Source organism: Sciurus carolinensis, chromosome 15, assembly GCF_902686445.1.
Source record: "Sciurus carolinensis chromosome 15, mSciCar1.2, whole genome shotgun sequence".
Lineage (NCBI taxonomy): Eukaryota > Metazoa > Chordata > Mammalia > Rodentia > Sciuridae > Sciurus > Sciurus carolinensis.
The window spans coordinates 34,532,243-34,547,789 of record NC_062227.1 but is presented as its reverse complement, the minus strand read 5'-3'; the positions used below and the strand labels follow the sequence as shown (position 1 = coordinate 34,547,789).

The following is a 15,547-nucleotide window of genomic DNA, read 5'->3' as shown; positions in this document are numbered from 1 at the left end:
TTATCCTTTATCAAGCAATCCTTCCTTTTCCATTGATGTCATGTCTTTCTCATACATTTTAAGAATTTATTTTCTTTTTATGTCCTGATTTCTTTAATCATCTTTTCCTTTGCCAGTTTTGCACTTTTCAAAAATATTTTTAGTTGCAGATGGACCCAATACCTTTATTTATTTTTATGTGGTGCTGAGGATGGAACCCAGTGCCTCACCTGCTAGGCAAGTGCCCTACTGCTGAGCTACAACCCCAGCCCCCAGTATTGCACCTTTAATGATTGTTTTAATATCTGATAAATTTCCCCCTTACTACTTTATTTTTTAGGATTTTCTTTTATGTTCTTATTCGTTTATTCTTTCAGATGGCAATGATAATAATTTTCTTAGGTCTTGAAAAAGTACTCTTGGGATTTAATTAAAATTGCATTCTATGTAAATTAATTTGAAGAGGAATGGAATCTTTATTGAGTTTTCCCATTAAGGGACAAATATCTATCATGCACAGTTTAAAATATTCCATCTTTTCTATTTTCTACTTATTTCAGTCAATAAGAAATGTAGTACATTTTTGAAATGATTGGTTATGGAGCTCATATAGGTAGGGAAGCCCTTTCATTTAGTTCAAATTATATTTTATTGAGTTCTTATTATATGCCAGGCACTTTAGACTTTGAGTCTAGAAATGAGACTCTGTCCTGGGATTTCATCCAGTTAGCAGGAGTTCAGAATTTATTTTTGGTATTAGGCCAGAATTTTATGATAGAAATCATATTATCTTCTTTCCCTTTGCCTAAAGGAATAGTTTCTGAAAAGTGCCCTGTAGATGGAATGAAAATAATACGGAATTGCAGACCTTTATAAGACATCTTCCTATGTGTTCGGTAGAGAAACTAGACTGATTAATTTCTTGGTTATTGTTTAAAAATACTTTTTACTCACAAAGAAGTAATATATCATCAGTTCCAGCTTTGTACATTAGCAGTTCTATAAATATGACTCTAAAATAATCTCAAACCCATATACTTCTCTCTATATTAAAAACCGTCTCTTTCATTTCTAACTGTCTAGTCCAAACCACACTGTCTTTGATCAGCACTATGGAGCCATTTGGTTACTAGTCTCTGATTTTTCTCTTACCCATGTGTATAATCCATTTTCCACCTGGAAACCACAATGATGTTTTAAAAAATATTATGATGGAAATTCTCAAAACTTAAACTAGAATAGTATAATTAATTGATGTGTGCCTCATTCTCCTTCAGGATTGTCAGTAATGGCTGCTCTCCTTTTATCTCGTCCTGCCACCTGGATTATTTTGAAGCAGTTCCAGATAGTACGCCATTTCGTCTGTAAATATTGCAGTATATCAGTAAGAGCTAAGGACTCCTTTAAAAATAACATAGTAGTACAACTCTTTTAATTAGTAAATTGTATGGTATGTGAATTTGTATCTCAGTAGAGTTTTAAAAAAACAGAAGCACAATAGCATTATACTATTTATACAGTAATTTCTTACTATTATGAAATAGCTAAAACTCATGTGACAGTTTCAAACATAAGTCAGATCATCTTACTCTTTTACTTGAAACCTTGCAGTGGCTTTCCATCTTATTTAGATTAAAACCCAGATTTTTTATACTGTCTCACAAACATCTGGCATATAAAACCCTTACATGGTATAGCCTTTCTGACTTTATCTCTTTTCCTGTAATTCATTTCTACTTACCTGCGGTCCTTTGCATTATCTCTTCTCTTTGCTGGAATGCCCTTCACCTCTATTTTCTTGAGGCTCAATCCTTCTTTTCAGTCTAAATATCCCTTCCCAGATAACTCCCTCAATTTCCAATCTAAAATATCCCATTCATTCTGTCACATCCTTCATTTAAAAAATCTTGGCATAATTTAGCTTATACCTGTTATGTCTTTTTAAATTAACATTCTTTCCTTCTGTTCTTTCCCTATCCTTCTATCTCCATTTTTGTTTTTTGTTTTGTTTAATGTACACTGCTAAATCCCCAGTGCCTAAAATGGTGATTGACACATAATAGACTCTAATGAGAAGAAATATGCCAGGCGTGGTGGTGCATGCCTGTAATCCCAACAATTTGGGAGGCGTAGGCAGGAGGATTTCAAGTTCAAGGCCAGCCTCAGCAACTTAGTGGGGCCCTAAGCAACTTAGTAAGACCTTGTGCCCTGCAAAAATAAAAAAATTTAAAAAAAATAAAATAAATAAATAAAAATAAATAAATAAAAAGGGTTAGGGATATGGCCAAGTGGTTAAACACCCCTGGGTTCAATCACAGCATACTCCTTCCCCTCCACCCCCTGCCAAAAAAAGAAAAAAATATAAACAAAAAAATTGTCAATACATCCCAGGTGTTTGCTATTTATAAAAAGGTTAAGTAATGATATGTTTACATAAGGTTTAAATAAATTGTAAGAGACTCTGTTCATATTGTTTTAAACTATGTGGTAACTTAAACTTTTATTAGTGGGATTGTTATATATTCATACATGCACAATATAATTTGGCATATTATAAATATAAATAAATATAACAATATAATTTGGTAGTTTGTGGTAATTTGTAACAGCAATCTTAGAAAACTAATACAGAAAACTAATGGTGATCTAAGACCAAAAAGCTTGACAGATCTCAGAATCTGCAGAGTGTTCTGAGGTTAATCTGATTTGCTGGATTAGTAGCTACCAAAAGGGAGGCCCTAAAGAATTGAGATGGCAACTTCCGGTAGGTGATTGATTGGCGTAGGAGGGTGGTGTGGTGGAAGTGGGATAGTGTAGTTGATGGAAGAATGAAGATGATTCAGTTGCAGTTGCAGCATCAACTTTATAGTACAATTGAGCTCATGATGGCCTTTTCCTTGCATTTTACACAGAACAGAAACCTCTTGACCTTGCCCAGGGTGCTGAGATGAAACACGTTCTTATTGGTAATAAGGTTTGTAATAATGGGTTAAAAGTATATAATAATTTTTAGAAAAATATTTGTGGATTCTTGAAATAAGATGTGTTTTTAATGAAACATATTTTCAATAGGTCATCTACAAAGCATTGAAACGATTTGAAGGCCCTCTCTGGAAGGTAGGTTGGTATGGTTTTTTAAACCGTAAAACTGATGCTGGGAGCATTGGCTCATGCCTGTAATCCCAGCAGCTTGGGAGACTGAGGCAGAAGGATTGCAAGTTCAAAGCCAGCCTCAGCAACCTGACAAGACCTTGTCTCAAAATAAAATGTAAAAAAGTCTTGGAACTGGGCATATGACTCAGTGGTTAAGCTTCCTGGGTTCAATCCCTGGTACCAAAAAAAAAAAAAAAAAAATTCTTAGGTCCATCATTTCTCTTTAAAATTTTTTGGAATCATTTCTGAAGTACAGCTGTTTCTTGATTTACAGTGGTTTAATTTTACGTTTTGCAGCTTTATGATGATATGAAAAGGATTTGCATTCAGTAGAAACCATACTTTGAATTTTGCTCTTTTCCCGGGCTGCTGGGGCATGGTGACATGCTGCAGCTGCTAGTCATTCCATGTGATTATGAAGGGAAGCAACCAAGACTATATAGGGTTCCATATTGTCAGCAGTTTTGGAAACTGTGTGTTGTTTTTTGTTTTATAATTTTTTTTGCGGAATTGGAGATCAAACCCAGGACCTTGTGCATGTTGGACACTCTGCCACCGTGCTATGCCCCCAGCATGTTTTGAGTTTGCATCCCATTGTTACTACAAAATGTCCATCTCTGTGTGTACATGAGATATTTAATACTTTATTATAAGATGGACTTTGTGTTAAATGATATTGCCCAACTATAGGCTAATGTAAATGTTCTAAGCATATGGAAGGTGGGCTTAGCTATGCTGTATATTGGGGTAGGTTATGCATATTAAGTTTATATTTCCTGTATGTATGTATGTGTGTGTGTGTGTGTGTGTGTGTGTGTGTGTTGTGTTGCTGGGGATGGAATCCAGGACCTTGCACATATTGGGCAAGTGCTCTGCCATTGAGTTATACCCCTATGCCTTAAATATATTTTTCACTTTATAGTATTTTCAACTTGTGATGAATTTATTGGACTATAACTTCATTGTAAGTTAAGGGGCATCTGTATATGTGATTTGATAATTCTTGTGTCTTAAAATGTAAGCCATTTTATACTGCTGGACTTCAAGAGGCTTTCCCTGGTTGTATTGTTTTATTTTGTGTTGATGGTCTACTACTTTTACGGAATTGGAAGAGTACTTTTTTCTCACTATAGAATTACGGTAGTAATTCTGTAGTAATTCTGTACTGTTTGATGTTTGTTACAAACATCAAACCATGGAGGACTTGGGAAAAATTAATACTTGATTGTCATAGGGTGCACATATGAGGGTGCACATATGAAATTCTTTTGGTTCTTAAAACTTCTGTGTACTTTGGAATTACTTTTTAGGATGAACCATATTATAGCACATAATTTCTTTTGCAGTTGCAAGCAGTCCCTTTATTTATGTTCATGTATGTTTATATTATATAAAATTAGGATAATTTTCTTCTATTAGACATTTATTCATGACTGAGGAAATTGTCCTTGAAGCCCACAGGTGATATTTTCATAAATATTCCTGACCAATAACCATAAGCTGTAGTCGTCATTGATTTTTACCAGTACAGCATTTCTTCTGTTCCTGTCACCCTGTAAGTGAGTGTTATGTTTTTGTTACTACATTTAAAAACTCATTTCATGTTTGGTCATTTTTTGATGTTCAAAACTACTATCTGGATGAAAAACTCAGATAAAACTGTCAGAACTTAATTACTTTTTATCAGTTAAGTCAGTCTAGATGTATCATCTCAGGAAATCTTTGTCATTTCTCCTTTAGAGTTCAAGATTTTTTGGCTGGAGATTATTCTGGGTCGTGTTAGAACATGGAGTCCTTTCATGGTATAGGAAACAGTAAGTATTATAATCTTTACACTTGTTAACTTTCAGCATATAAATTTTGAAACCTTAAATTTTTTCACTTATCTCTTGCTTTTGTCTTGATAATTTAATGTTTATTTTGAAGGCCTGATGCAGTCCATCATGTTTATCGCCAGGGATGCAAGCACCTCACTCAAGCAGTATGTACGGTAAGAGGAGACTTGTATCTTTTGAACATACGTGAAATCAGTTCTGCCAGTGGTTACCCCAAATTGTAAAATCTTGAGATTCTATGCAGTGACCTAGAAAGCAGTTGTATGTGTTTAATTTGAGAAAAAGTAAAGATGTGGAATCTGTTTTGGAAAAAAATATGTATATAATCTCCACATATTGTGTTGTGAAAAATGGGTGATCCAAAAACATCTATGCAGAGCTTTTAACATTTGGTAGGTGTGGGTGTCTTTGTGTATGGGTGAATCTAGATGCTAGAAGTTTTTTTGGGTTATGGTAGAATTGAAAGCCCATGTCAAAATCAGGAATCTTAGGTTCTCTCTATTCACCTCCAGCTGTTTTACTAGCCATGAGAATAAGCAGGTTTTCCTCTTTAGAGACTTGTCTGACCTGAAGTCCAGACATACTTTCTTTTTTCTGGCTCTAAGTCCATTAGGGTTGCTAGCATTACCATATCAGCCTGTCTGCCTGTCACACCTCTCTCAGGACCAGTAGGACTTCCTTGGTGGGGTGGGAGTGGCTTATTATCAGCCTGGTCCCCTGCCCTAGCAGTACAGTACACCTGGAGACCCAAGAGCCTGGCCCTTTCAGTGCCCTCACACCCCAGCCTCCTTTCACATGAGGCCAGACAGCCAGTGAACCTCTATAATCTTACCCATCTACTGTTTTTGCTCCTCCTATTGGTGAAATCTTTTCTGTTCCTGCCCTTGATTCATCTGTTTAATAAAAAGGTTTTTATTCAGTAGGGTCCTTTTTTCTCATTTTCTGTAAAAGTTAACCCTTTGTACTTTTTAAACTTCTTGGTCTTTAGCTTCAGTGAAATTGATTATGTCCACCCATGTTATGCCTCACCTTGTTTATAACTTTCTATTACTTATATAACTGTTTGCTTAAAGCCTACCTCTGCGGATCATATAATAGTGCAAGCTAATGGACATTCATTGAGTGACTGCTATAAAGCAGTCTCTACCCACTTTCCGGTTTCCTTAGAAGCTTAGATTATTGATTTGAGATCTTTTTTTCTTATGTATGTGTTTATAACTATAAATTACTTTTATAAAAATTGTGGGACTGGGGATATAGCTCAGTGGTAGAGCATTTGCTTCAGATGAAAGCAGCACTGGGTCCAATACCCAGTATTTCTTTTTTTTGGTCTGTTTTTTTTTTTTTTTTCTTGCAGTACTGGGGATTAAACCCAGGGCCTTGTGCTTGTGAGGCAAGCACTCTACCAACTGAGCTATATCCCCAGCCCAATCCCCAGTATTGCAAAAACAAAACAAAACAAAATTGTACAATGCACATAAAACAATACTTAACCATTTTTTAAGTGTACAGCTCAGTGGCATTAAATACACTTACATTGTTGTGCTGCTGTGAACATCCATCACAAAACTTTTCATCTTCCCAAACTGATGGTATATTCATTAAACACTAACGCCTGCAGCTACCCCCTCTTCCAAGCCTGTCAGTCTCCATTCAGCTTCCTATCTCTATGATTCTGACTACTCTACATATCTCATGTAAGTGGATTCTTCTAGTTTATATTCTTTTGTGATAGGCTTATTCCACTTAACATAATGTCTGCAAGATTCATCCATATTGCAACATCAATGTCAGAATCTTCCTTATTTTTTTAAACATAATAGAAACATTTTTTTTTAAATGTGCTCACAGTTTACAAGGTCTCAATTCACAGATGGCTTACTCCAGTTCTGGGCCTGAGGTGAGGGAGAACATCATGGGGGAAGTGCCCAGGGGAATACTGCTCAGCTCATGATGGGGTCACAAGTAGAGAGGGAAGGAAAGGAAGGAGCCACAGGGCAGATGTGCCCTTCCAGTGACCCACCTCCTCCAGCCACACCCCACCTGCCCAAAGTTACCACCCAGCCTCTTCATTCAAACCAGATGGACTGTCTAGGTTACAGCTCTCACAGTCCAATCATTCCTTATTTTTGAATTAAACATTTAATTGCAGCAAAAGAGCTCAGAACATAAACTTTATGCTCTTAACCATTTTTAAGAATATGGTAGTTTTAACAAAAAAACTGTAATTCCATACTCATTGAAATAACTCCCTGTTCCTCCTCTCTAGCCCCTGATAAGCAGTATTTCCCTTTCTATTTCTGTGAGGTTGACTACTTCAGATATCTCATAAAAGTGGAGTCATACAGTATTTGATTTTGGTGACTGACTTATTTCACTTAGCATAATATGCTCAATTTTCATCCATGTTGTAGCATGTAACAGGGTTTCTAAGACTGAAAAATATTTCATTGTGTGAAAATATAAAAATACTTTGTGTGTGCTCAGAGTCTTGCAAAGTTGCTGAGGCTGGTCTCCAGCTTGTAATCTTCCTGCCTCAACCTCCCAAATTGTTGGGATTTCAGGTGTGCACCACTGTGTCTGGCTATTTTTTTAGGCATATTTACAAGAGATTTTAAATTTCTGGCTCATTTGTGAGTTTTGCTTGCCCCAGTCAGTAAATCTGTGGCTCATTTGTGAGTTTTTTTGCTTGTCCTAAATAGTAACTAGACCTCATGTGCTGTGATGTTGGCATTTCCCAGTTATTTGCTGCGAGATGGTTGTTTTGTTTTGGTAAGAGGAATTAAAACCAGGGTGCTTAACCACAGATCTACATCCACAGCCCTTTTTATATTTTATTTTGAGAAAGGGTCTTGCTAAGTTACTTAGGGCCTTGCTAACTGGCTGAGGCTGGCTTTGAATTTGTGGTCCTCCTGCCTTAGCCTCCTGAGCTGCTAGGATTACAAGTGTGCACCATGACATCTAGATGTTTTCCAGTTTTTAGCTGGTTTTTATATCAGTTGCTGAGAGAGATGTTAAAATCTCCAACTATGCTTGTGGAATTATAAATTTCTTGCCCTATTATGGGTCACACTCATATTTTTTTTTTATTATTGTAAACAAATGGGATACATGTTGTTTCTCTGTTTGTACATGGAGTCAAGGCATACCATTTGTGTAATCATAAATTTACATAGGGCAATGTTGTTTGATTCATTCTGTTATTTTTTCCCTTCCCCCCCTCCCCTCCCACCGCTCTTTTCCCTCTATACAGTCTTTCCTTCCTCCATTCTTACCACCCTCCTTATCCCTAACCCTAAACCTAACCCTAACCCTAACGCTAACCCCTCCCACCCCCCATTATATGTCCTCATCTGCTTATCAGCAAGATCTTTCATCCTTCAGTTTTTTGAGATTGGCTTATCTCACTTAGCATGATATTCTCCAATTTCATCCATTTGCCTGCAAATGCCATAATTTTATCATTCTTCATGGCGGAGTAAATATTCCATTGTATATATATGCCATAGTTTCTTTATCCATTCATCAACTGAAGGGCATCTAGGTTGGTTCCACAATCTGGCTATGGTGAATTGAGCAGCAATGAACATTGATGTGGCTGTATCTCTGTAGTATGCTAATTTTAAGTCCTTTGGGTATAGGCCAAGGAGTGGGATAGCTGGGTCAAATGGTGGTTCCATTCCAAACTTTCTGAGGAATCTACATACTGCTTTCCAGAGTGGCTGCACTAATTTGCAACTCTACCAGCAATGTATGAGTGTACCTTTTTCCCCACATCCTCGCCAACTCCTATTGTTGCTTGTGTTTTTGATAATTGCCATTCTAATTGGGGTGAGATGAAATCTTAGGGTAGTTTTGATTTGCATTTCTTTTATTACTGGAGATGTTGAACATTTTTTCATATATCTGTTGATCACTCGTATATCTTCTTGTGTGAAGTGTTTGTTCATTTCCTTAACCCATTTGTTGATTGGATTATTTGTATTCTTGGTGTAGAGTTTTTTGAGTTCTTTATAGATTCTGAAAATTAGCGCTCTATCTGAGGTATGGTTGGCAAAGATATTCTCCCACTCTGTAGGCTCTCTCTTCACATTACTGATAGTTCCCTTTGCTGAGAGAAAGCTTTTTAGTTTGTATCTATCCCAGTTGTTGATTCTTGCTTTTATTTCTTGTGCTATGGGAGTCCTTTTAAGGAAGTCTGATCCTAAGCCAACAAGTGGAAGGTTTGGACCTACTTTTTCTTCTATAAGATGCAGGGTCTCTGGTCTGATTCCGAGGTCCTTGATCCATTTTGAGTTGAGTTTTGTGCAGGGTGAGAGATAGGGGTTTAATTTCATTCTATTGCATATGGTTTTCCAGTTTTCCCAGCGCCATTTGTTGAAGAAGCTATCTTTTCTCCATTGCATATTTTTGGCCCCTTTGTCTAGTATGAGAAAATTGTATTTATTTGTGTTTGTGTCCATGTCCTCTATTCTGTACCATTGATCTACCTGTCTATTTTGGTGTCAATACCATGCCGTTTTTGTTACTATTGCTTTGTAATAGAGTTGAAGATCTGGTATTGTGATACTCCCTGCTTCACTCATTCTACTGAGGATTGCTTTAGCTACTCTGGGTATTTTATTCTTCCAGATGAATTTCATAATTGCTTGCTCTATTTCTGTAAGGTACATCATTGGGATTTTAATTGGAATTGCATTGAATCTGTATAGCACTTTAGGTAGTATGGCCATTTTGACAATATTAATTCTGCTTATCCAAGAACATGGAAGATCTTTCCATCTTCTAAGGTTTTCTTTAATTTCTTTCTTTAGTGTTCTGTAGTTCTCATTGTAGAGGTCTTTCACCTCTTTTGTGAGATTGATTCCCAAGTATTTTATTTTTTTCGATGCTATTGTGAATGGGGTAGTTTTCCTAATTTCTCTTTCTGAAGATTCATCACTTATGTATAAAAATGCTTTGGATTTATGAGCATTGATCTTGTAACCTGCTACGTTACTGAATTCACTTATGAGTTGAATTTCCAGGTTCCTCTAAATATATAATCATGTCATCAGCGAACAGGGATAGTTTGAGTTCTTCTTTTCCTATTCGTATCCCTTTAATTTCTTTGGTTTGTCTGATTGCTCTGGCTAGAGTCTCAAGGATGTTGAATAGAAGTGGTGAAAGAGGGCATCCCTGCCTTGTTCCAGTTTTTAGGGGGAATGCTTTCAGTTTTTCACCATTTAGAATGATATTGGCCATGGGCTTAGCGTAGATGGCCTTTACAATGTTAAGGAATGTTCCCACTACCCCAATTTTTTCTAGTGTTTTGAGCATGAAGGGATGCTATATTTTATTGAATGCTTTTTCTGCATCTATTGAAATAATCATGTGATTCTTAACTTTAAGTCTGTTGATATGGTGAATGACATTTATTGATTTCCGGATGTTGAACCAACCTTGCATCCCTGGGATAAAACCCACTTGATTGTGGTGCACTATCTTTTTAATATATTTTTTTATGCGATTTGCTAAAATTTTGTTTAGAATTTTTGCGTCGATGTTCATTAAGGATATTGGTCTGAAATTTTCTTTCCTCGATGTGTCTCTGTCTGGTTTAGGTATCAGGGTGATATTGGCTTCATAGAACGAGTTTGGGAGGGTTCCCTCCTCTTCTATTTCATGGACTACTTTGAGGAGTATTGGAAGGAGCTCTTCTTTAAAGGTTTTGTAGAACTCAGCTGAGAACTCATCTGGTCCTGGTCTTTTCTTTGTTGGTAGGCTTTCGATGACCTCTTCTATTTCATTGCTTGAAATTGATTTATTTAAGTTGTGTATGTCCTCCTCGTTCAGTTTGGGTAATTCATATGTCTCTAGAAACTTGTTGATGTCTTCGAGGTTTTCTGTTTTGTTGGAGTATAGATTTTCAAAATAGCTTCTAATTATGTTTTGGATTTCACTTGTGTGTGTTGTGATATTTCCTTGTTCATTCCGAATTTTAGTAATTTGAGTTTTCTCCCTCTTTCTTTGTTAGTGTGGCTAAGGGTTTATCAATTTTGTTTATTTTTTCAAAGAACCAACTATTTATTCTGTTAATTTTTCCAATTGTTTCTTTTGTTTCAATTTTGTTGATTTTGGCTCTGATTTTAACTATTTCCTGTCTTCTACTACTTTAGGTTTTGGTCTGTTCTTCTTTTTCTAGGGCTTTGAGCTGTAGTGTTAAGTCGTTTATTTGTTGATTTCTACTTCTTTTGTTGAATGCACCCCATGAAATAAATCTTCCTCTAAGTACTGTTTTCATAGTGTCCCAGAGATTTTGATATTATGTGTCTTTATTCTCGTTTACTTCTAAGAATATTTTTATTTCCCTCCTGATGTCTTCTGTTATCCATTCATCCATATAATAGTGTATTATTTAATCTCCAGGTATTGGAGAAGTTTCTGTTTTTTATTCTGTCATTTATTTCTAATTTCAATCCTTTATGATCTGATAGAGTACAAGGTAGTATCTCTATCTTCTTGTATTTTCTAACAGTAGCTTTGTGGCATAAAATATGGTCTATTTTAGAGAAGGATCCATGTGCTGCTGAGAAGAAAGTGTATTCATTCTTTGTTGGATGGTATATTCTATATATGTCCGTTAAGTCTAAATTGTTGATTGTGTTATTGAGATCTATAGTTTCTTTATTCAATTTTTGTTTGGACGATCTATCCAGTGGTGAGAGAGGTGTGTTAAAATCGCCTAGTATTATTGTGTTGTGGTCTATTTGAATTCTGTAATTGAGAAGGATTTGTTTGACGTACGTGGATGAGCCAATGTTCGGGGCATAGATATTTATGATTGTTATGTCTTACTGATTTATGCTTCCCTTAAGCAGTATGTAATGTCCTTCTTTATCCCTTCTGACTAGTTTTGGTTTGAAGTCTACATTATCTGAGATGAGGATGGATACTCCAGCTTTTTTGCTGTGTCCGTGTGCATGGTGTGTTTTTCCCCATCCTTTCACCTTTAGTCTATGGGTATCTCTTTCTATGAGATGAGTCTCTTGCAGGCAGCATATTGTTGAATTTTTCTTCTTAATCCAATCTGCCAGTCTATGTCTTTTGATTGATAAGTTCAGGCCATTAACATTCAGGGTTATTATTGTGTGTCTTTTGATTGATAAGTTCAGGCCATTAACATTCAGGGTTATTATTGTGATATGATTTGTATTCCCAGTCATTTGACTCATTTTTGTTTTTTGACATGATTTGGTTTCTCCTTTATTTGGCTATTCCTTTAGGCTAGTTCCTCCCATTGCTGATTTGCATCATTGTTTTTCATCTCTTCCTCATGGAATATTTTGCTGAGAATGTTCTGTAATGCTGGCTTTCTTTTGTAAATTCCTTTAGCTTTTGTTTATCATGGAAGGATCTTATTTCGTCATCAAATCTGAAAGTAAGTTTTGCTGGGTATAAGATTCTTGGTTGGCATCTGTTTTCTTTCAGGGCTTGGTAAATGTTGTTCCAGTCCCTTCTAGTTTTTAGGGTCTGGATTAAAAAATCTGCTGATATTCTTATTAGTTTCCCCCTGAATGTAATTTGATTCTTTTCTCTCACGGCCTTTAAAATTCTGTCTTTATTTTGTGTGTTAGGTATTTTCATAATAATGTGCCTTGGTGTGGGTCTGTTGTAATTTTGTATATTTGGAGGCCTATAAGCCTCTTGTACTTGGTTTTCCATTTCGTTCTTCAGATTTGGGAAATTTTCTGATATTATTTCTTTTTTTTTTTCTTTTTTTTTTTTTTACATTTACATAGGGTAATGATGTTTATTTTATTTTTCCCCTCCCCCCACCCCTCCCACCCCCTCTTTTCCCTCTACACAGTCCTTCTTTCCTTCATTCTTGCTGCTGTCCTTAGCCTAACTCTAAACCTAACCCTAAACCTAATGCTAGCCCCTCCCACCCCCCATTATATGTCCTCATCCGCTTATCAGCGAGATCATTCGTCCTTTAGTTTTTTGAGATTGGCTTATCTCACTTAGCATGATATTCTCCAATTTCATCCATTTGCCTACAAATGCCATAATTTTATCATTCTTCATTGCGGAGTAATATTCCATTGTATAAATATGCCACAGTTTCTTTATCCATTCATCAACTGAAGGGCATCTAGGTTGGTTCCACAATCTGGCTATGGTGAATTGAGCAGCAATGAACATTGATGTGGCTGTATCTCTGTAGTATGCTAATTTTAAGTCCTTTGGGTATAGGCCAAGGAGTGGGATAGCTGGGTCAAATGGTGTTTCCATTCCAAGTTTTCTGAGGAATCTCCACACTGCTTTCCAGAGTGGCTGCACTAATTTGCAACCCCACCAGCAATGTATGAGTGTTCCTTTTTCACCACATCCTCGCCAACACCTCTTGTTGCTTGTATTCTTGATAATCGCCATTCTAATTGGGGTGAGATGAAATCTTAGGGTAGTTTTGATTTGCATTTCCCTTATTACTAGGGATGTTGAACATTTTTTCATATATCTGTTGATTACTTGTACATCTTCTTCTGTGAAGTGTCTGTTCATTTCCTTAGCCCATTTGTTGATTGGATTATTTGTATTCTTCATGTAGAGTTTTTTGAGTTCTTTATAGATTCTGGAAATTAGCGCTCTATCTGAGGTATGGTTGGCAAAGATATTCTCCCACTCTGTAGGCTCTCTCTTCACATTTCTGATAGTTTCCTTTGCTGAGAGAAAGCTTTTAAGTTTGAATCTATCCCAGTTGTTGATTCTTGCTTTTATTTCTTGTGCTATGGGAGTCCTGTTCAGGAAATCTGATCCTGAGCCAACAAGTTGAAGATTTGGACCTACTTTTTCTTCTATAAGATGCAGGGTCTCTGGTCTGATTCCGAGGTCCTTGATCCATTTTGAGTTGAGTTTTGTGTAGGGTGAGAGATAGGGGTTTAATTTCATTCTATTGCATATGGTTTTCCAGTTTTCCCAGCACCATTTGTTGAAGAGGCTATCTTTTCTCCATTGCATATTGTTGGAACCTTTGTCTAGTATGAGAAAATTGTATTTATTTGTGTTTGTGTCCATGTCCTCTATTCTGTACCATTGATCTACCTGTCTATTTTGGTACCAATACCATGCCGTTTTTGTTACTATTGCTTTGTAGTAGAGTTGAAGATCTGGTATTGCAATACCCCCTGCTTCACTCTTGCTACTGAGGATTGCTTTAGCTATTCCAGGTTTTTTATTCTTCCAGATGAATTTCATAATTGCTTGCCCTATTTCTGCAAGGTACATCATTGGGATTTTAATTGGAATTGCATTGAATCTGTATAGCACTTTAGGTAGTATAGCCATTTTGACGATATTAATTCTGCCTATCCAGGAACATGGGAGATCTTTCCATCTTCTAAGGTTTTCTTTAATTTCTTTCTTTAGTGTTCTGTAGTTCTCATTGTAGAGGTCTTTCACCTCTTTTTGTGAGATTGATTCCCAAGTATTTTATTTTTTTCGATGCTATTGTGAATGGGGTAGTTTTCCTAATTTCTCTTTCTGAGGATTCATCACTTATGTATAAAAATGCATTGGATTTATGAGCATTGATCTTGTAACCTGCTACTTTACTGAATTCACTTATGAGTTCTAAAAGTTTTCTGGTGGAATTTCCAGGTTCCTCTAAATATATAATCATGTCATCAGCGAACAGGGATAGTTTGAGTTCTTCTTTTCCTATTCGTATCCCTTTAATTTCTTTGGTTTGTCTGATTGCTCTGGCTAGAGTCTCAAGGACGATGTTGAATAGAAGCGGTGAAAGAGGGCATCCCTGCCTTGTTCCAGTTTTTAGGGGGAACGCTTTCAGTTTTTCACCATTTAGAATGATATTAGCCATGGGCTTAGCGTAGATTGCCTTTATAATGTTTAGGAATGTTCCCACTACCCCAATTTTTTCTAGTGTTTTGAGCATGAAGGGATGCTATATTTTATTGAATGCTTTTTCTGCATCTATTGAAATAATCATGTGATTCTTAACTTTAAGTCTGTTGATATGGTGAATGACATTTATTGATTTCCGAATGTTGAACCAACCTTGCATCCCTGGGATAAAACCCACTTGATCGTGGTGCACTATCTTTTTAATATATATTTGTATACGATTTGCTAAAATTTTGTTTAGAATTTTTGCGTCGATGTTCATTAAGGATATTGGTCTGAAATTTTCTTTCCTCGATGTGTCTCTGTCTGGTTTAGGTATCAGGGTGATATTGGCTTCATAGAACGAGTTTGGGAGGGTTCCCTCCTCTTCTATTTCATGGAATAGTTTGAGAAGTATTGGAATGAGCTCTTCTTTAAAGGTTTTGTAGAACTCGGCTGAGAACCCATCTGGTCCTGGACTTTTCTTTGTTGGTAGGCTTTTGATGACCTCTTCTATTTCATTGCTTGAAATTGGTTTATTTAAGTTGTGTATGTCCTCCTCGTTCAGTTTAGGTAGTTCATATGTCTCTAGAAACTTGTTAATGTCTTCGAGGTTTTCTGTTTTGTTGGAGTATAGATTTTTGAAATAGCTTCTAATTATGTTTTTTATTTCACTCGTGTCTGTTGTGATGTTTCCT

General features: G+C 36.3%; 1 protein-coding gene across 4 annotated transcripts in view; it reads left to right on the top strand.

Moving 5' to 3' along the window:
- Osbpl1a (oxysterol binding protein like 1A) overlaps positions 1-15,547 on the top strand; it is a 215,194-nt gene that overhangs the window by 53,201 nt on the left and 146,446 nt on the right. For all 4 annotated transcript variants that reach the window (XM_047526381.1, XM_047526379.1, XM_047526380.1 and 1 more), the window contains 4 exons: positions 2,892-2,953; positions 3,052-3,096; positions 4,873-4,946; positions 5,059-5,122. In XM_047526381.1, coding sequence (XP_047382337.1) covers positions 2,892-2,953; positions 3,052-3,096; positions 4,873-4,946; positions 5,059-5,122 — 245 coding nt within the window. The remainder of the gene's footprint in view (positions 1-2,891; positions 2,954-3,051; positions 3,097-4,872; positions 4,947-5,058; positions 5,123-15,547) is intronic.